Here is a 22,178-nt window from a genome sequence, read left to right as displayed (position 1 = left end):
ATTTTCTTTTATATATATTATTTTATTTATTCTTTGTGGTTTCACATAATGCATCTCCATCCCATTCATTTCCCTATTCCTTTGTATCCACTCTGCCCTTGCAACCTATCCCCAAAATAAAATAAAATAAAATAAAATAAAAATTTAATAGAAAAAAGAAAAAAAGAGAAGGAAAAATCTACAAATATTTTCTTTATTAATATTATCATTTAAATTTATGATAAAACATAATTCATTAAATTTATCTCCAAATATCTTGTTCCTTAAAAAATACGCACGGTGGATTTTATTTAGCTGTAAAGAAGAATGAAATTATGTCAGTTGCAGAAACATGGATGGAGCTGGAGATGACTACATTAATTGACACAAGCCTGAATTGGGCATGGTAGTGCATGCCTGTAACTTCAACATTTGGCATGAGGAGGCGGGAAGATCAGGAGTTCAAGGCCAGCCGTGGCTATATTGTGCGTTTAAAGTCAGCGTGGGTTTCATGAAGCCTTGCCTCAAAACAAAACAAAAAAAACCAACCAACCAACAAAACAACAACAACAACAACAGAAAAACAAGACAGACTTGAAATATCAGTCACATATTTTTACTTATACATGGACTCCTGTAGGTAAAAAAAAAAAATCAATACAAATAAGACATGACAACAGGATGAGGACTGCATTGTAGGAAACATCTAAAAGAATGGAGTGATGGGAACAAACGAGGTAATGAAGGGGAAGAGGGATAAATATCTCACAATTTCTCTCAAATGTAGCTTCTCAGCTCATATATATATATATATATATATATATATATATATATATTTATCAGAAAGGAGAAGGGGGAATAAGAGAGGGCAATTCTGGAAGTAAAATAGGATACACACAAGTGAAGGACCTATATGACAAGAACTTTAAGTCCCTGAAAAAAGAAATTGAAGAAGATGTCAGAAAATGGAAAGATCTCCCATGCTCATGGATAGGCAGGATTAACATAGTAAAAATGGCAATCTTACCAAAAGCAATCTACAGATTCAATGCAATCCCCATCAAAATACCAACACAATTCTTCACAGACCTGGAAAGAATAATACTCAACTTCATATGGAAAAACAAAAAACTCAGGATAGCCAAAAGAATCCTGTACAATAAAACAACCTCTGGAGGCATCATGATCCCTGACCTCAAGCTCTACTATAGAGCTACAGTAATAAAAACAGCTTGGTACTGGCATAAAAACCGACATGTGGACCAATGGAATCGAATTGAAGACGCTGACATTAATCCGCACACCTATGAACATATAATTTTTGACAAAGAAGCCAAAACTGAACAATGGAAAAAAGAAAGCATCTTCAACAAATGGTGCTGGCACAACTAGATATCAACATGTAGAAGGCTGCAAATAGATCCATATCTGTCACCGTGCACAAAACTTAAGTCCAAGTGGATCAAAGACCTCAACATAAATCCAGGTACTCTGAACCTGATAGAAGAGAAAATAGGAAGTAGTCTTGAATGCATTGGCATAGGAGATCACTTCCTAAATATAACACCAGTAGCACAGACACTGAGAGAAACAATCAATCAATGGGACCTCTTGAAATTGAGAAGCTTTTGTAGAGCAAAGGATACAGTCAACAAGGCAAAGCGACAGCCTACAGAACGGGAAAAGGTCTTCTCCAACCCCATATCTGACAGTGATATCCAGAATATATAGGGAACTCAAGAAATTAGACATCAAAATGCCCAACAGTCCAATTAAGAAATGGGCTATTGAACTAAACAGAGAATTCTCAACAGAGGAAGCTCAAATGGCTGAAAGACATTTAAGGAATTGCTCAACATCCCTAATCATCAGGGAAATGCAAATCAAAACAACTCTGAGATACCACCTTATACCTGTCAGAATGGCTAAGATAAAAAACACTGAAGACACCTTATGCTGGAGAGGATGTGGATCTAGGGGAACTCTCCTCCACTGCTGGTGGGAATGCAAGCTTGTACAACCACTTTGGAAATCAATATGGCGCTTTCTTAGAAAATTGGGAATCCATATCCCCCAAGACCCAGCTATACCACTCTTGGGCATATACCCAAGGAATGCTCAATCATACCACAAGGGCACTTGCTCAGCTATGTTCATATCAGCATTGTTTGTAATAGCCAGAACATGAAAACAACCTAGATGCCCTTCAACTGAAGAATGAATAAATAAAATGTGGTACATATACACAATGGAATACTACTCAGCAGAGAAAAACAATGACATCATGAGATTTGCAGGCAAATGGATGGATCTAGAAAAAATCATCCTGAGTGAGGTAACCCAGATTCAGAAAGACAAACATGGTATGTACTCACTCATAGGAGGATACTAGATGTAAAACAAAGATGACTAGACTGCTACTCACAACTTCAGGGAGGCTACCTAGAAAACAGGACCTCAAGAAAGACACAGGAATTGCCCAATGACAGAGAAATGTTCTACATGAACAACCTGGACGTGAGTGGGGTAATGAAGGGCAAGGGTCGAGGGAAAGAGAGCTTAGGGGAGCGGGAGATCCCAGCTGGAACAGAGAGGGAGAACAAGGAATAAGAGACCATGATAAATGAAGACCACATGAGAATAGGAAGAAGCAAAGTGCTAGAGAGGTCCACAGAAATCCACAAAGATACCTCCACAATAGACTACTGGCAATGGTTGAGAGAAAGCCCAAATTGACCTACTCTGGTGATAGGTGGCCAAACACCCTAATTGTCGTGCTAGAAACCTCATCCAATGACTGAGGGAACCGGATGCAGAGATCCATGGCCAGGCTCCAGGTGGATCTCTGGGAGTCCAATTGGCGAGAAAGAGGAGGATTTGTATGAGCGAGAATTGTTGAGACCAAAATTAGAAAAAGCACAGGGACAAATAGCCAAACGAATGGAAACACATGAACTATGAACCAATAGCGAGGAGCCCCCAACTGGATCAGGCCCTCTGGATAAGTGAGACAGTTGATTAGCTTAATCTGTTTGGGAGGCATCCAGGCACTGGGACCAGGACCTGTCCTCAGTGCATGAGCTGGATGTTTGGAACCTGGGGCTTATACAGGGATACTTGGCTCAGCCCGGGAGGAGGGGACTGGACCTGCCTGGACTGAATCCACCAGGTTTAACTCAATCCCCAGGGGAGTCTTTGCCCTGGAGGAGATGGGAATGTGGGGTGGGCTGGGAGGAAAGGCGGGGGGTGGGTGGGGAGGGGGAAGAACAAGGGAATCCGTGGCTGATATGTAAAATTAAATTAAATTAAATCATAAAATTAAAAAAAGTAGGATACACACACACACACACACACACACACACACACACACACACACGGTGTGTTTACACAAAGCACTCCAAGTCAACATTTCACAGATACCTGCATACCAATGCTTATGGTGTTTAAAGCACTAGGTTGTAGTAGTTGATTACAGTACCAGTACAAATGTTAGTGCCAGTACTTACCATAAGAACACAAACAGCATTTTGGTTAACATTTCTATTAACATTTTAAAGTTTGTTTAGGAAAAGTTAACCAATAAAAATAGTTAAGAGGGGAACTTAGATTCGCACAATTTCAAAGTCTGACTTCTTGAACTTGCTGTTCTATTACAGAATAGGCTTAATGATGCCGTTAGAGATACAAGACCAGAAGTTTGAGGCTCCTATGGAGGGTTTTGCTTAATTGAAAGGAATTTAGAATTCAATGATATTAACTGACCTTCTGTTAACTTGTAGAATGATACCCAAGTGTATTCTGGAGAAATACACACTAGGCAATGTGGTGCATCAGGTATGTGATGCATAGGTCATCACAGATACACATGGTGCCGAGTGAATGGCTGACCAAAAGCTACAAAAAAGCAAAAAATGATTGGAGAGGGCAAAGATACAGTCTGTTTAAGTCAACCAGGGGCTTTTCATAAAAGTAATAAAATATGAAAACCATTTTGCTCGAATTGATGAAAATGTACAAAATATTGTCCATTCCTCAATCCTCTTATAGAACTCAAGTCAAAATAAAAGCATTATGTGAAATAGGATGATGAAAAAAGTCTAGATATCACTTCTAAACCCATGTTTAAGAATTCAGAAAAGTGTAATATAATTACACCTTATATTGTTTACATTCACATGCACTCATATTCAGAAACATTGGTATCTATTATGTAGAAATAAGTCTCTAATTTGTAACCACAGTGGTTGTGGTTCTTGGAAGAAGCTGTCTCTCCCATCAGAGATCTTTGTACCTTCTGTTTCCTCTGACTGGAGTGTTTGCTACTTTTCTTTATTTCATGGTTGGTTCATTTTCATGTTTCACACCTTAGCTAAAATGTGACTTCCTGGAAGAGGTTTCTCTGGACTTCACAGTGTAGGTTCTACCTCCCCTGCATGTTTATGGTGCTCCATTTGTTGACAGCATTTGCTGAATCTATAACTACATTTAGTTGTTCAGATTTTTGCTTCTTTCTTTGTACTAGACTGTATACATCAAGTAGGAGTGTCTATGGATTAGTTGTACTTGTAACTATAAATCTAGTATCTAGCACAAATTTGATGCTCAAAGAAACAATAAAATATTCCCATTTCATTACTTGGATGGCAGATCTGGATGAACTCTCAAGAGCATTAGTCACCTCAATAGTTCAAAGTCTCTCTTTGTCACCAGTGATGTTCAAATGTCCTTTGTTTCATTTACCAGAACTTGGTAAGTCCTCTAGGCAAACACCAGAATGAATAATGCAGATGAAGGCAGTCCAGAAATCTGAAGTGTTGTTTACATTTCTGGTTAATTGAAAAGCTGGAGCAGCAGAATGAGATAATGAATTCAAGTTGGTATTTTCTCCCAGTTCTTCCAGCAATAGTGGGTTGATAGATTTGATTTGAAATTCAATCTTGTGACTCTTCTTTCTGAAGTAGGGAATTAAATACAGGGCCTTCTCTATGCCAAATACATATTCTGTACTGAGCTACATTCCGGGCCTTCTGAATCCTGTCTTTATGATTTTGCAGCAGGGTGACTTTCAGCATGCTATCTGCTCAGTGTGAGCTTTTGTTCCCTTGTAGTCAGAAGAGCATGTAATCTACTGCTGTTCAGAGAGTTAAGTAAGTTCCCAGTGCCTATGACAATTTCTAGAAGTGGAGGATGTTACCAATCATAGCCTTTATTGTGATTGTTAGACATAGGACCGAAGAAAATATTACAAGTCATATCATCTGGTAAATACAACATACAGTTGCTTCTTTGATTTGGATCACCAAGAATCCCAAGGGCTTAGTATTTTCACTTTTCTTTTATTTCTTTCCTCCTGATTAACTTGTTTAAGGCATTCTTCATGTCCTCATTCCTAAGGGTGTAGATTATAGGGTTAAGCAGAGGTGTAACAGCAGTGAAAAACACAGACACAATCTTGTCCTCTGGAAGGCTGGTCGATGGTCGTGAGTAGATGAAGATACAGTGTCCCAGGAACAGTGTGACCACGGTGAGGTGGGCTGCACAGGTGGACAGGGCTTTTCTCTTGCCTTCAGAGATCTGTTGCCTCAGACTCATGAGAATGACTGCGTAGGACACTACAAGAACCACAAAACATACCACAGAGATCAGCCCACTGTTGGAGACAATGAGAATCTCAATGATGTGGGTGTCTGTGCAAGCCAGTTCAATCACCTGAGGTACATCACAGAAGAAGTTGTCAATCTCATCAGGACCACAGTAGGGCAGCTTTATGGTGAGTGAGGTGAGAGAGATGGAGTGGATGGTTCCCCCTGTCCACAGGGCCCCTGCCAGTAGCATACAAACCTTCCAGTTCATTATGGTCATGTACTGCAAGGGTTTACAAATGGCCACATACCGATCATAGGCCATGACTGTAAGCAGGAAGATCTCCGTGCAGGCAAAGAGATGCAGGAAGAACATCTGGACCACACAGGCATCAAAAGGGATGAGCTTTTCTTCTGACAAGGTGTCTCTCAGCATTTTTGGGACAGTGACTGTGGAATGGCAGACATCAATGAAGGACAGATTGCTGAGGAAGAAATACATGGGTGTATGGAGCCGGCGGTCAAATATGATAGTTATGACAATGAGGATGTTACCAATCAGTGTGAGGACGTAGAAAATGAGGAACATGAAAAACACAGCCATCTGTACCTTTGGATTTACAGATAAACCTCTAAGCCGAAAAAACATCACTGAAGTTTGGTTGGCAAGGACAGCCTTTTCCATTCTTTCAGCTCTCTGTCAAAATTAAAGAAAAAACGTGAAACAAATGTAACACTTAACATTTGTGTCAACCATTTGGTCACTTAATTTCTTGGTCATTTATGACTTCAACTAGAAGTTGTGGGTCAAATATCTTGTGTTTATTTTCTGTTCCCTCCCTCCCTCCTCCCTTGGTGCTGGGAATTTGATGGCAGCTCACACATATTAAGTGCTTGCTTTAACTCTGAGCTACAGCCTCATCTTGTGTTTCCTAAAAACAAATCATGTTTCCTCATCTTCACTAGATGCTAACCCCACACCATTGGAATATTGCAAACAGTGAACCTTGATTTACCAGGAAATTAAAATCCCCTTGAAGAAGGGGGTGGAGAGTCCAAACAAGGTGTTTCTCCCTTACTGTAGCAATGCATCAGGTTTAGATTTACAGTATTGGAGACAGAGTCTCAAATAGTCCAGTCTTGCTATGCAGCTGAGGATGTCCTTGAACTCCTGATCCTTCTGCCTCCAAGTGCTGAGTTTGCTGTTGTGTGCCATCACACCCAGCTCAGGTTATGGACTAAGGTTCTCCATACTCTGAATAGGGAGATTGTGTAAGGTCCATAAATATGGCCTTTGAATATAGCTTCCCTTGTTGTCCCATTGATTGTACTTTTCACTAGACCAAATCCCTTATCTCCTGGTGCTGAGAGCTTAGTTTCCATGATGTCAGTCTCAGAAGGCTGCAGCAGCTCACCATGCTGCTGGACATGGTGATGTGTCTGTGAGGTTTATTGAGCACCTCTTTAGAGAAGGCTGCACAAAACCCTAGTAGCCCTTAACCTGGAGGTCAAGGTCCAGGCTTAGCAACATCTGTGTGTTGACTAGATTATCTCCAGATCTTCAGATTCTCATTATGTTGATTGATTTACTGGTCTACAAGTAAATTCAAGGAAGCCATTTTATTTTCTTTTACATTAGCTTTCCTCTGATCCATGCATCATTGCTATTTTAAAAGATTTTATGTGTGTGTGTGTATGTATGTATTATCTATCTGTCTATCTGTCTATCTATCTATCTATCTATCTATCTATCTATCTATCTATCTATCATCTATCTGTCTTTCTATCTATCTGTCTATCATCAATCTATATCTGTTGTTTTGCCCACACATATTCATGTACACCCTGTGCATGCCTGGTGCCCGTGGAAGCCACAAGTGGGTTTCAGATTCTTCTGGAACTGGAATTATGGATGACTATGAGCTTCCATGTGGGTACTAGCAACAGACTTTGGGTCCTCTACAAGAGCAGAGAGTGCTCTTAATTGCTGAGACCTCTCTCCACCCCCACTCCTGCTTTTATAATATTTTTATGCTCTATATAAGAGTCACAGGGTTTTAGTTCTTTTTTTTTTTTTTTTTGGCTTTTTGAGACAGGGTTTCTCTGTGTAGCTTTGTGCCTTTCCTGTAACTCACTTGGTAGCCCAGGCTGGCCTTGAACTCACAGCCATCCACCTGGCTCTGCCTCCCGAGTGCTGGGATTAAAGGCGTGCGCCCGGTGGGTTTTAGTTCTTGACGGGAGCTGAGAGTTTACATTTTTTTCATTTTCCAAATGGCAAAAATGAGGCATACAGAGGTAAAGCACTAGGCTCAAGTTTACACAGAATTGGAGTCACAGCTGGGTCTAGAGTTCAGGTCTCCTGCCCCAGGCTTCATCCACTTTGCCATCACTCTGAATAACTGTGGTGGAGAAGTTAAGCAGAGGTGTCTTTATGACTTTTCTTCTCTTAGGTGTCCTGAGTCAGTTGGGGGTGTGATCTTTAGGGAGCCCCATTTCTCAGGCTTGCCCCCTCATGCCACCCTTGCCCGCAGCTTTCCAGTGGTGGCTCACCCTGGGAACCTGTCTCTCTTTGTCCCCTGGACCCCTCACCCTGTGCTGTCTGCCTTCTAACTTTCCTCAGGTCAGACTTTGCTGGACACATGAGTCTTCCCCATACTGCTCAGGGGAAACTTCGCTTCCACTGTCAGCAGTTTCTAATGTAGTCCCTGTCACTCACCATGCCAGCCTTGTGCAAAAATGCCTACTTCTGCTGTCCATGCCAAAATAAAAATTAACAGTACTGTCAAATTGAGGCTCTAACAAAACAGAATTGTGGCAAACAAGATACTTTTTGGACAGAGGTCTTTTGATTAACACCTGTAAAATAACCAGACTAGTGTTTTGTTAGTATTTACAGCAATATCTTTATGTAACTATGGATTAATTTTCCAGTTTATCATTTTTCTTAAAACATGCATTTCACAGTTTTTGCCATAGAAAATTATTTCAATTGTTTAGTTATTGCCTTACAGCTATTTCCCTTGTTTTAAAATGGACACTTGAAGGGCCAGGGGCTGATTTTAAATTAATCATGTGAAATTTGTTCTGAAGCAAAGACTTTGTTTCCTTCTCCTAGAATGGGGACACATACTTTTAACTAACCCTTCCCCGCTCTCAGCATTTTCCTTCTACTTCTGTGAACTCACAGGACAAAGTGCTTTGGAAAACGTAGTGTCCAATGACATGAAATAACTGATGTCAGAAATACAGTAGGGAGAGATGGATCAGCTTGTCACTCTCATAGAGGACCTGGGCTTGGGCCCCAGCACCTATAACTCCAGTTCCAGAAAATCTGATGCATTCTTCTGACCTCCAAGGTCACCAGAGGCATTCACATGCTACATACATATGTGCAGACAAAACACTCACACACATAAGATAAACTAAATAAATATAAAAATATATGGAGCACTAAAGTACACATTTCAGGAAAATGTAGGAGATGATGAGTAAGGGCAAAATAAGAATAAAATGCAAATATCTATAAAACTCACCTGAGTGTTTTCTGATGCTCTCAGTCCCTTCAAAAATACCTGGATCTTTTGGGCTATAGTTTGAGTATAATGAAAACTATCTTCCAGTAGAGGGAAGGACTTAGTTGAATTGGGATACTCAGAAATCTGTGTATACATTGACTTTTTTCTATGAAGAATGTGGAAGCCCCTGAAATCCCATGGAGAGCCTGTTCACAGTTGGTCGTAAGTCACAGCAGAAATGTATTATTTCTGGATTTCTGCCAAAATCATACTTTTGTATTTATACTATTGTCCTTTTTTCAACTATGTAAATAATTCTGCAGTAAGATTTCCTAGGATGGTGTCCAGTGGACTGAAATGCCGTGTAAGAGCAGTGTGTCTGGTGTTTCTTCAGACCTAGTGATGAGTAGAGATGGAGAGTTATGCGAGCAATCTTCTTTACAGTTGTACCAGTTTATCAGGACAACTTAAAAACCAAACGTCACCAGTCAATCAGAACAGCAGTGTGGCCAAAGCATCTTGTTTGCTTTATTGCACACTTCAGGTGCGAGTGTTATCACTCGTTCCAGATGGAATGTCCATCTTTGCGCTCTGAAGGGGAACCACGAAGGGAGCAAACAGCTGTGGCTGACAGCTGTTGCGTTGCTGTTGGTCTACCTGAATATCCAGGCTTTGTTTCCAAGGAAACATCCCAACAGTGAGATCAGCTTGCCAAGTTATAGTTAGAAAAAGTTAATTCTGTGACTGCTGATGTAATAGCCTTGGCATCTACCGCTGAGAGGGTTTAATGAAAAATAGGACCTGAACACCTGACTCTTTGGGCCATATTGTATATAATTAAATTAACTAGTAGTATTTCATCATCCCAGGTGAAGTGTTAATTACTAAGGGATGGCTTTGCATCTTCTTATTTAATTCATATGAGAACATAGATTTGAGAAGGGTAGTGGATGTGAAGTTTGGTCAGCCCTTTGATAGTGTAAGTGCTTTGTCTGAGAGCTAGATTGTCTGGGTGCAATTTTGGAAATCCTAGAGGTATGAATTTCAGGAAATATGTCATATCTCAGATTCTTAGTTTTCTTTCCCATAAAACATGTACAGGGCCAGGAAGATGGCTCAGTGTGGTAAAGACTTGCCATGCAATCTTGGCAATGTGAATTTTATTCGTGGAACTTACCCCAAGGTGGAAGGAGAGAACCAATTCCACAAAATTGGAGTAATCTGACCTCCACATGTATGCTATGGCATGTACATACACCCACACATCATATATACACATAATCATGAAACAAAATAAAAAAAAACAATAAAATGCATTTTTTAGAACTTTTGAGAAATTTGCCAATCATGTGGTATTTACTGTTACATGCAAAATATTCATGTCAGGCAAAAGGTGAAACAAAACAAAACCTACTGTCAATATTTTTGGTATCAACTATTTGCTGTTTTAGACAACAGCAAATCTCTTGTATGAATTAGAATCTCTTGCTCTGGTTCTCCTTTTGCTTTCTCTTTGGTTTAGCTATATGAGTTTCATGTTTAAATTGATGAAGAAGAATAAAAAAGCAGAGAAATGAAGATCACACTGTTTTTTTTTTTAATTAAAATGTATTTCTCAAAGACATGACCTTTGGTATCTTAGTTAGGGTTTCTATTGTTGTGACAAAACAGCATGACCAAAAAGCAAGTTGGGGAGGCAAGGGTTTATTTGGCTTGCACTTCCATATTGCTGTTGATGATTGAAGGAAGTCAGGACAGGAACTCAAACAGGGCGGGAACCTGGCTGCAGGAGCTGATTCAGAAGCCATGGAGGGGAGCTGCTTACCGGCTTGCTTCTTATGGCTTTCTCAGTCTGCTTTTTTTATAGAACCCAGGACCAGCAGCCCAGGGATGGCTTCACCCACCATGGGCTGGGCCCTCCCCCATTGATCACTAATTGAGAAAATGCCTTACAGCTGGATCTCATGGAAGCATTTCCTCAACTGAAGCTCCTTCCTCTCTGGTGACTCTAGCCTGTGTCAAGTTTACACATAAAACCAGCCATTACAGGTGTGGTTGTTTCTTTTTGTTCTAGAGCTTCCAGGTGTGCTGTTAAGTTGCTAGTATGAGATCTCTCTAATTTCTCTCTCTCTTTTGGTTTTTTGAAACAGGGTTTCTCTGTGTAGTTTTGATGCCTGTCCTGGATCTCTCTCTGAAGACCAGGCTGGCCTCTAACTTACAGACATCCGCCTGGCTCTGCCTCCCAAATGCTGGGATTAAAGGCGTGCACTTCTGCTGCTGGCCTTCTAATTTCTTTATGAAGTCACTTAGTGCTATGGACTTTCTTTTTATCATGACTTTCATTGTGTTCTATAAGTTTAGGTATGCTGTGCATTCATTTTCATTGAATTCTAGAAGTCTTTCGTTGTTCAGTTTCCATGAGTTTATAGGCTTTCTGTTGTTTCTGTTTTTGAAATCCAGCTTTAGTTCATGGTGGTCTGATAGGATACAGGAGGTTATTTCAATTTTCTTGTATCTGTTGAGACTTGCTTTGTGACTCAGTATATGGTCAATTTTGGTGAAAGTTTTGTGGTTCTGTGAGGTTCTGAGAAGAAAGTATATTCTTCTGTGTTTGGGTGAAATATTCTGTAGATATCTGTTAGGTCCATTTGGTTCATAATATCTTTTAGCTCTATTATTTCTCTGTTTAGTTTTTGTCTGGGTGACCTGTCCTTTGGTGAGAGTGGGGTATTGAAGTTTCTCACTATTAATGTGTGAGGTTTTATGTGTGATTTAAGCTTTAGTAATGTTTCTTTTACAAATGCCAGTTCCCTGGCATTTGGAGTATAGCTATTAAGAATTCAGACATCATCTTGGTGGATTTTTCTTTTGACTAGTATGAAGTTCCCTTCCCCATCTCCTTTGATTAATTTTGGTTGGAAGTCTATTTTGTTAGATATTAGAATAGCTCCACCAGCTTGCTTCTTGGGTTTGCTTGGAAAATCTTTTTCCAAACCTTTACTCTGAGGTAATCTCTGTCTTTGATGTTGAGGTGTGTTTCTTGTATGTGGCAGAAGGATGGATCCTGTTTTCACATCCATTCTGTTAGTCTATGTCTTTTTAAAAAATTATTCTATGTGTTATTTACATCATGTATCTTGATCCCATTCATTTCTCCATCTCTGCCCTCTGCCCCTGCATAACCCCTAAATAAAACAAAATTTAAGAGAAAAAAAGGAAAAAAAAGGGAAAAGCTTAAAAATCTCATGATGGAAGTTGCAGTGTGATACAGTGAATCAAGTCATAGTTCATATATCTTTACTTGCAAGTGTTCATTGCAAAGAGTCATTGGTCTGGTTTGAGGCTCTGGTCTCTACTACACTATTGATGCTGGGCCCTAGCTAGGACTCCTTCTGGGTATCCTGTTATTGCCCTGTGTTATGGAGATCTTGCAGTTTTGGGTCTGCAGGTCAGTTCCCTTCACATGCTCCAGCAGATCATAGATGGGGTGGATAATAGTGTGAGCCAAGTCATAACCTTGGATCTGGACCTGGACTGCTGTAGGGTTTGTTTGCCAGATGTGAAATGGGGAGAGCTTTCCCATGCTTACAGCTTCAGGGCTGGCTCACCCACACCTGACCTAACAGGGTTGGATCTCCTACTCTTATAACTACAGGGCCAGCTCTCCCACCTGCCCCAGCAGTTGATGGGGGTGGGTAGGAGGGCAACTCTCCCCTGCCCATGCCACCACAATACAGATGTGTAATGGGGACAGCTCTCCCATGCTCACAATTTCAGGACTGGCTCAGTCTATGTCTTTTTATTGGGGAATTGAATTTGTTGGTGTTAAGAGATATCAATGACCAATGATTGTTGATTCCTATTATTTTGTTGTTGTTGTTGGGAGAGAGAGAGAGAGAGAGAGAGAGAGAGAGAGAGAGAGAGAGATATTCCCTTCTTTTGGTTTTGCTAGTGTGAGATTATTTCCTGTATTTTCATGGGTATAGTTAACCTTTTGTAGGGCTAGATTTGTGGATAGATGTTTAAGTTTGACTTTGTCATGGAATATCTTGTTTTATCTATCTATGGTGATTGAAAGTTTTGCTGGATATAGTAGTCTGGGCTGGCATCTGTGGTCTCTTAAAGTCTATAGGACATCTGTCCAGACCCTCCTGGCTTTTAAGTCTCCATTGAGAAGTCGGGTGTTATTCTGATAGGTCTGCCTTTATATGTTACTTGGCCCTTTCCCCTTGCAGCTTTTAATATTTTTTCTTTGTTCTGTGTGTTCAGTGTTATGGTTATTATGTGGTGGTGGGGCTTTCTTTTCTGGACCAATCTACTTGGTGTACTGTAAGTGTCTTGTACCTTTATAGGTATCTCCTTCTCTAGGTTAGGAAATTTTTTCTATGATTTCATTGAAAATATTTTCTGGGCCCTTTAAGCTGGGGATCTTTTCTTTCTTATATTCCTAATATTCTTAAGTTGGGTCTTTTTATATTGTCATAGTATTTCTTGGATGTTTTATGTTAGGAACTTTTTAGATTTAACATTTGCTTTGACTGATGTATCAATTTCTTCTATTGTATCTTCTATGCCTGAGATGCTCTCTTCCATCTCTTGTGTTCTGTTGGTGATGCTTGTGTCTGTAGTTCCTGTTCACTTACCTAGATTTTCCATCTCCAGGATTCCCTCAATTTGTGTTTTCTTTATTGCTTCTATTTCTGTTTTCAGATCTTGAACAATTTTTATTAATTTCTTTCACCTGTTTATTTTTTTCTTGGCTTTCTTTAAGGGTGTCTTAGTTAGGGTTTCTATTGCTATGAAGAGACACCACAATCAAGGCAACTCATATAAAGAAAAACATTTAACTAGGGTTAGCTTACAGTTTCAGAGGTTTAGTTCATTATCATCATGGTGAGAGGCATGGTGGCATGCAGGCAGACATGGTGCTGGAAAAGGAGCCATGAGTACCAGGCAACAGGAAGTTAACTGTGTATCACACTGGGTTTAGGTTGAGCACATAGAAGACCTCAAGCCCACTTCCACAGTGAAACACTTCCTCCAACAAGGCCGCACCTACTCTAACAAGGCCACACCTCCTAATAGTTCCACTCCTTTTGGGGGCCATTTTCTTTCAAACCACCACAAAAGGATTTATTCATTTCCTCCCATTGTTTGTGTTTTCCTGGATTTCTTTAAGGAATTTATTTATTTTCTCTTTAAGGACCTCTCTCATCTTCATAAAGTTGGTTTTAAGGTTGTTTTCTTGTGCTTCAGCTACGTTGGACTATTCAGGGGTTGCTGTAGTACAATAGCTGGGCTCTGGTGGTGCCATAATTGCCCTGGCTATTTTTGTTTTTGTTCTTACACTGATGTTTAGGCATCTGGGTTTGGGATGAATATAGGTCTAGGTGTTGATTTCTGAGTTCATCTTTGTTGGATGGATGTTTTGTTTCTTGGCTTCTGTTTCCTCTTTGGCCTTCTGGTCGTTGTGGTCTGTATTTCTGTTGGCCAGCATGACCTCTAGTCCAGCAGGGAGTCTCCATCAGAGTTTGGGACTGGACTTCTGGCAGTTAGTGTGGCCTTTGGTCCAGCAAATGTTCTCTGTTCTGACTGGTATGGCCTGTACCTGAGTGGCAGATATATGCCTGTGTAAGGGTTGGGGAAGGGATATAGTAGCAGGGGCAGGAGTTCGGCAGGAATAGGTGTCAGCAGCTTGGGTCTTTTGGATCTGAACTGGGGGCATGGGCAGGTTCTGAGGGCAGGTGGGCCTCTTACCTGTTCTTCAGAATGGCATGGCCTGCACCTGAGCAGTAGATATCTTTCTGTGTCTCAAGTTGTTTCTTGTGTTTTAATGTTTTCATTGTAGAAATGTTTCATTTTCTTTTTTCTTTTTTTTTTTTTTTTTTTTGGTTTTTCGAGACAGGGTTTCTCTGTGTAGCTTTGCGCCTTTCCTGGAACTCACTTGGTAGCCCAGGCTGGCCTTAAACTCACAGAGATCCGCCTGTCTCTGCCTCCCGGGTGCTGGGATTAAAGGCGTGCGCCACCATCGCCCGGCTTCATTTTCTTGATTAGGTTTATTATAATATAATTGCATATGGAATTTTTTTCTTTTTATCCCAAGCATATTTGTGATTGAGTCTACTTATTTTTGTATCTTGCCACTTTGCTGAAAGTTTTAATCAGTTCAAGATTTTCTGGTAGGCTCCTTAGGGTCCCTCATGTACGGAATCCCATCATCTATGAATGAAATTACTTTAACTTCTTTTCCCACTTGTGTTCCTTTTCTTGTCTTATTGTTCTAGCTCAGACTTTACTCAACACTATGTTGAGTAAAAGTGGAGAGGATAGGCAACCTTGTCTTGTTCCTGCTTTTTAATGTATTTGGTGTAATGTTGGCTATGAGTTTATTGTTTAAAGCCTATATTATGTTAAGGTATGTTTTTTCCATTTCTGTCTCTTCAGGTTTTTTTTTAATTATCATGAAGGGATGCTGGATTTTGTCAGAAGCCTGTTCTGCGCCCATTGATCATGATTTTAGTCAATGTTCTATCACTATGAGGAAGCACCATGACTGTGGTAACTCTTATAAAGAAAAACATTTAATTGGGACTGCTCATAGTTTCAGAGGTTTAGTTCATTATCAGCATGGTGGGAAGCATGGCAGCATGCAGGCAGATATAGTGCTGGAGATGACTTGAGAGTTCTACATCTGGATTGGCAGGTAGGAGGAACAGAAGGAACCACCAAGCCTGGCTTGGACTTCTGTAACCTCGAAGCCCATCCCCAGTAACACACTTCCTTAAATAAGGCCATATCTACTCCAAAAAGGCCACACTTCTTAATCCCTCCCAAGTAGTGGCACTTTCTGATGACTAGGCATTCAAACACATGAGCTTTATGGGGGCCGTTCTTATTCAATCCACCACATTCCACTCCCTTGCCCCTAAAGGCTTGTATCATAATGCATAAAGGCATTCAGCCCAACTTCAGAAGATCCCATAGTCTTTAAGAGTCTCAATACTGCTTTAAAAGTCCAAAGTTTAAAGATTCTACTACTCATGGTAATTTCTCAACTGTAACCCCCTGTAAAATAAAAATTAAAAAGCTCATCATATACTTCCAACATACAATGGCATAGGATATACATTACAATTCCAAAAGGGAAGGAAGGGAGCATAGTGAGGAAATAAATAATGGACAAAAGCAAGACCTAAAACCAGCAGGGCAAGCTCTAAATTCTGCATCTCCATGTCTGATGTCAAAGCACTCTTCAGATCTCCAACTTCTCTCAGCTTTGTTGACTGCAACACACTTCTTCCTCTTGAGGTGGTTCCATATGTGGTCTGCAGCTTTTCTTGGCAGATATCCCACAACTCTGTCATCTCCTACATCTCCAACACAATCCAGGCTTTACTTTCACAGCTTTATACAATGACCTCTCTAGGCCTCCATGCAGGAACACCCCTGATATATGCCTGGCCTCAGCAGCTTTCCTTAGCTGCAGGGAGTGATTCCACAACCCCTTTCTTGTATTCTTGACTGCAAAGCCAGAGCCACATGGCTGAAACTGCCAAATTCGGCTGCTTGTTGGGGCTGAAATATGTCCCTCTTATTTAAATATATTTTCTCCAGATTTCTGTTTTTGATGTTTCCTTCACTGCTTATGCTTTTCTTTAATTCCCTTTCAGAAGTTGGAAGCTTAGCTGGATGGGGTCTTGCCCTGAGGTCACCACTCCCTTTGTTCTATTTAGCTTCATGCTTAAACATTTTTGTCCTTGAGCCCTGGACCTAGTTTTATTATATTTCCTGATGCTCCTTTTCTCTTCAAAATGTACATTTTGTATTTTTCCCTTCTTAGTTTGCTCCTTATTCTAGATCTGCATAAGAGTGGCTACTAATAACCAAGCAACACAGTCAATACTAGACTGTCTTGAAATCTCTGCCAATTCTATTAATCCAAAACCATTCAATTTGGTCTCAGACAGATTTTTTTTTTTGAACAAGGGCAGAAAACAGCCACATTTTTTGATAAAATTTCACAAGAGTGGTCTCTAGGCCACTTACTAATATTCTTTTCTTCTGAAATCTCTTAAGCTTGGCCATCATAATCTACATTGTTCTCAGCACCACTGTCTTCCACATACCTAGTGTGGTCCATTAGGTCACACTTAAAGTGTTCAGCTGCTTTTGTAATCCAAAATCCAAAAGTCCACAATCTACCAATAAGAAGCATGGTCAGGCCTGTCACAGCAATACCCCACTTCCAGTACCAACTTCTGTCTTAGTCAGTGCTCTGTTGCTGTGAAAAGACATCATGGCCATGGCTAGTCTTATAAGAGAAAGTATTTAAGACACACTGTAGCTGGGGTTATCTCCTGGTCCTGTCTGGCCCACGGTCAGGACAAATCTCTCTCACCCACCAGTTCCACAGCCAAGTAAACACACAGAGACACTTATATTATTTAAACTGTTTGGCCTAGTGGCTCAGGCTTCTTGCTATCTAGTTCTTCTATCTTAAATTAACCTATTTTTATTAATCTATACCTTGCCACATGGCTTGTGACTTACTGATACTTTACATCCTGCTCCTCATGGCGGGGCTGGCAGCATCTCCCCGCCTCAGCCTTCTACCTCCCAGCATTTTCCTCCTTCTTGTCCCGCCTACACTATCCTTCCTGCCTGACTACTGGCCAATCAGCGTTTTATTTATCAATCAATCATAGCAACATATATTTACAGCATACAGGACATCCCACAGCAACATACCCCCCTATTCTTTCAGAGTCAGGACTGGTTTTGGCTAATGAATGCTTATTTGTGTCTGGGGAGGCCTACCCATTTCTTCTGGGGCCATTCATTTTTCTAGTGCCCCAATTCCTGGCAATAAGCACATTGGTCCTTCTGCGGGGCCTTTTTCTTTTTCTAATAGGTGGCTTGTTGAGGGCTGAAAGTGCCAGGAGCTTAGAGTGCTGCCATAGTGGCTTTATTTATTTATTTATTAGCAAATCTTCCTTGCTGTCTCTATTGTAAAACAGTTTCTGGGCCAGTACTTACCATAAGAATACAAACAGCGGTCTCTGGGCACCAGCATCTGTAATGAAAGACGGCAGAGGTTGGGTCCAAGTCAGCGCTGTTCATGTGTCTCAGTAACATTCGCCTGTCACCCACTGAAGAAACAGTTTTCAGAAAATTCGTAACTGATGAAAAGTTTCAGATGATTGGAGGATAGACAGTGCGACTACATCCACCTATGAAGTGGGGAACCTCCTGACTATCGTGGGCAGAGCTGCATGAGAAAACATGGCGTCCCCATGAATCACATCGCATGGCAGATTACAAGAGAAGGCTTTGCCAGTTCGATTATATACTATGAATAAATGAAAGCAATGTGAGAGGTTTGAATAGAAGAAGTAATCAAGTTAAAAACTGCAAAGCTAAAATTGAGCTACCTGGGAGCTATGATCCACAGAAACAACTCATTATTGAAGATCCCTATTATGGCAATGATTCTGACTTCAAAGTGGTGTACTCGGGTGCTGCAAGGCCTTCCTGGAGAAAACTCACTAGATGGTCCTGCCCACCACCATTGAGCAACTCACTCACCAGAGCCATGTCCAAGGGTGGTGACAGTCCTTAGACCCATGCCCCACCTGTCTTTTCAGCTGACTTACTGTATATCTTTAAAATAACTGTAGGTAGAAATTAGGTGTATGTTCAGAAGGATAAAAGTATTTGAGTAAGACAGTTTGAGGTTTGGCTAAGCATTCTTAGACTAATTGAACCCCTCACCTTGTCCTAATTACAAAATAGTGGAACAAGCAAATATGGGACAAAATAGGACCCAATAAGTAAGAATGACCTACAAGGTCCAGGCCAGCCTCTGAGCCCAGCCAGCCTTAGTAGTCTGGTCTAACAGAGTATGTGCATGGGAGGCTCCCATTGATGCCATTTGCTTGCCTTATACCTCTGTCCTAGACTCTTGTGACAATAACTCCATCCATATCAGCCTTCCCTTTAACACTGGAAGAGTTTAAATTCAGACACACTGAGGGCATATACATATTTGAAAGAGAGGAGAAGCTGGATGTGATAACGCAGGCCCGCAATTCCAGCAGGCCATCCTGGGCTACACAGTGCAGCTGGGAGCAACAGATGGATAAAGTGGGCATTTTTACTCTTGAGCTTTGTTCCTGTTTTGCCTCAATAGTGGTAAGTTTGTAGTGTTCTTTCATCAGGATTTAAAAAAGTCACAGGCAAGCAATTTTAGTGCATTTTCAGAAAAGTGACCTCAAATTTATATGGCTGTATGTCAGAAAAGAATGTGAGTTAATCTGGGAAGTTAACACATACAACTGAAATAGAAATCTGGTGTCTGCCTGCTTTCTTTTGGACAAATGAAAGAAAAATCTAAAACATTAAAAAAAGAATACAAGCAGCATTTTGGGTAACATTTCCAGTAGCATTTTAATGTCTGTTTTGGAAAAGTCAATAAAAATGGTTAAGAGGGGAGCCTAGATTTGCACAATTTCAGAGTCTGACTTTTTGAACTCACTGATCTGTTATTGTAGAACAGGCTTAATGATGCATTTGAAATACAAGGTCAGAAGTTTGAGGCTCCTGTGGAGAATTTTGCCTATTTTGAAAGGAATTTAGAATCCAATGATATTAATTGAAACTTTCTTAACTTGTAGAAATGACACCCAAGTGTATTCTGGAGAATTATAGACACCAGACAGTGTGGGCATGGGCACATCACAGATATACATGGTACAGAATGAATGGCCTACCAGCTGCAATAAAAAGGCAAAAAATGATTGAAGTGACAGGGCCAAGATTCAGTCAAGTCAACCAGGAGCTGTTCACAAGAGTATTAAGATATGAAAACCATCACTCTCTAGTTAATGAAAATGTATAAAATATTGTCCACTCCTTAATTCTCTTATAAAACTCAAGCCAAAGTAAAAGTCTTATGTGATATAGGGTGATGGAAGTCTGGAAATCAGTACTTGTTGTTTGAATCTTAGATGGTCTTTTAATAAAAAACCCAGAGCCAGATAGCAGGGTGAAAGTTGAAAGATCAGAGAAGCAGAACAGCCAGCCACTAGTTCTTAGATCTATGAAATCCTCAGCCAAAAGAGAATGAGTTCCTGTTTCCTCAAGCCTTATATACCTTTCTCTGCCCTGCCATATTACTTCCTGGGATTAAAGGCTGGTGTGCTTCCCAAGCAAAGGCATGAGATCTCAAGTGCTGGGATTAAAGGTGTGTGCTACCATGCCTGGCTCTGTGTCTAGTCTAGTGGCTGGCTCTGTCCTGTGATCCTCAGGCAAGTTTATTAGGGTACACAATATATCATCACACTATTAAACTCATATTTATGAATTTAGAAAACAATAATCCAATTATACTTTATATTGTTTACATTTGCATACATTGATATTCAGACTCATTGATATCTGTTGTATAGCAATAAGTCTCTAACACCTTATTTGCTTATTTACTTTGTGGAAACATTAAAACATCAGTTATTCTAATACATATAATGTTGTCACTGCTTGAGAAATTCAGTGGTTGAAGAAAAAGCAGCTGAACAAGAGTCAAGGTCTTTTGAGCTATTCAAGATGTCACATGTTTTAAGCATAAAGCCTGGGAGGTGAGGGTGGGGGATAATAAATTCAAGGCTAGTCACAGATATATAATGCATTTGAGGATAGCCTGGGCTACAGGAGATCCTATCTGAAAAAAAAAAAAAAGGAAACCCAAAACACAACCCCCCTCCCAAAAGACACCAAAACAAAACCAAACCAAATCAAAACCACAAAAAACCCAAAAAATTCAAGATATTTTTATTTTATTCTTCACCAAGTAACTAAACATACTTTTACCTTTTGCCTGATTCTGAAATAATTTATGTGACATGGAGAATAAATATTTTACATTTCCAGAGAGCTGTGAAGAGTGAGTAACACAATTGAAAACAGTCGTGACCATTCACAGGTGACAGCCTTAGTGACCACTATGCAAAGTTGTATGATGTTACTTTTTCTACCGAACAGCATGTGTTCCTCTGCTGATTCCCGCACACAGGGGCTCTGCTGTGCTTGTCAGAAAGCCGTTCTCATGTCTATCATTGTCTACAAGAAAAGGACATTTGTTTTATACAAACTCTACGATTTGAAAACTTGGCTCAGTTACTGTACCAGGCAGAACACCAAATATGGTTTAATGCTATCCAGGGGAAATAATAATAAAATAAATAAAATAATAAGACAAATAAATATACATATATACCAACAATATATAACATTAATATAAGATAACAATATTATAATAAACAATAAAATAATAAAAATAAAATAAAATAATAAAATCCATATCCAAGCTATATTTGGGGGAAGCAAGCATGGTATTAATGATCTGACATGTCTGTGAGAACTTAATGTGTACTACCTTAAAAAGGCCCCTAATGCCTGTATAGCTTTAAAAGCTTGAATCACCTCCTAACGTATTTGATGGCAAACAAAAACAAAAACAACAAAAACAAATAAAACAAAACAAAAACAAAAGCATTAAGAGACACTTGTTTTGGCCCAGGAATTTATGGATGGCATCCTCTCTGATGGCTGATAGCTTATAGCTCTGGAGATCCCAGATGAACTGCAGTGAGACGGTCACTGATGGAGTCACAGTGAATGTCTGATTCCCAATATGTCATGCTTCTTTGTAAATGCAGGTTCTTATGTCATCCAGGCCAACCTTAAACTAAACAAATAGCTGAGGCAGATCCTGAAGTCCTGATCTTCCTCCCTCTACCTCCCAAGTGCTGGGATGACAGCTGCCCCACCATGCACAGCCACTTTCTGTTTTATACACACACACACACACACACACACACACACACACACACACATATTTTTTTTTTTTTGTTTGCCAATTCCATTTGTCACAAGCCACTTTGCTGTGGTGTAGACCACCCCAAGTAAATTAAAGGGGCTGGATATAGAACATGTACTCAAATGGCTATTCTCTCCTAGTACTTGAAGCAAAATTCAAGTGATGACTAGTAGTGTAGTAATAATTGCTTAAGTGGGTTAATTCTCTACATAATAAATAGACCAAGTC

At 40.1% G+C, this 22,178-nt stretch overlaps 1 protein-coding gene and 1 pseudogene across 1 annotated transcript; one reads left to right on the top strand and one right to left on the bottom strand.

Annotated features, from left to right (window-relative positions):
- Positions 1 to 5,304: 5,304 nt before the first annotated feature.
- LOC131920029 (olfactory receptor 4E1) lies at positions 5,305 to 6,246 on the bottom strand. Its single transcript, XM_059274446.1, has one exon. The coding sequence runs from the start codon at positions 6,244 to 6,246 to the stop codon at positions 5,305 to 5,307; it is 942 nt and encodes a 313-aa protein (XP_059130429.1).
- A 3,242-nt stretch (positions 6,247 to 9,488) lies between these two features.
- On the top strand, positions 9,489 to 18,625 carry LOC131919030 (low molecular weight phosphotyrosine protein phosphatase-like; annotated as a pseudogene).
- Positions 18,626 to 22,178: the final 3,553 nt, after the last annotated feature.

The sequence above is a fragment of the Peromyscus eremicus genome, chromosome 9, assembly GCF_949786415.1.
Source record: "Peromyscus eremicus chromosome 9, PerEre_H2_v1, whole genome shotgun sequence".
NCBI lineage: Eukaryota > Metazoa > Chordata > Mammalia > Rodentia > Cricetidae > Peromyscus > Peromyscus eremicus.
This window is presented reverse-complemented; position numbering and strand designations above follow the sequence as displayed.

What these genes read in the sequence shown, in the direction of transcription:
- LOC131920029 (XM_059274446.1), bottom strand. Translation starts at nt 6,246, where the DNA reads ATGGAAAAGGCTGTCCTTGCCAACCAAACTTCAGTGATGTTTTTTCGG.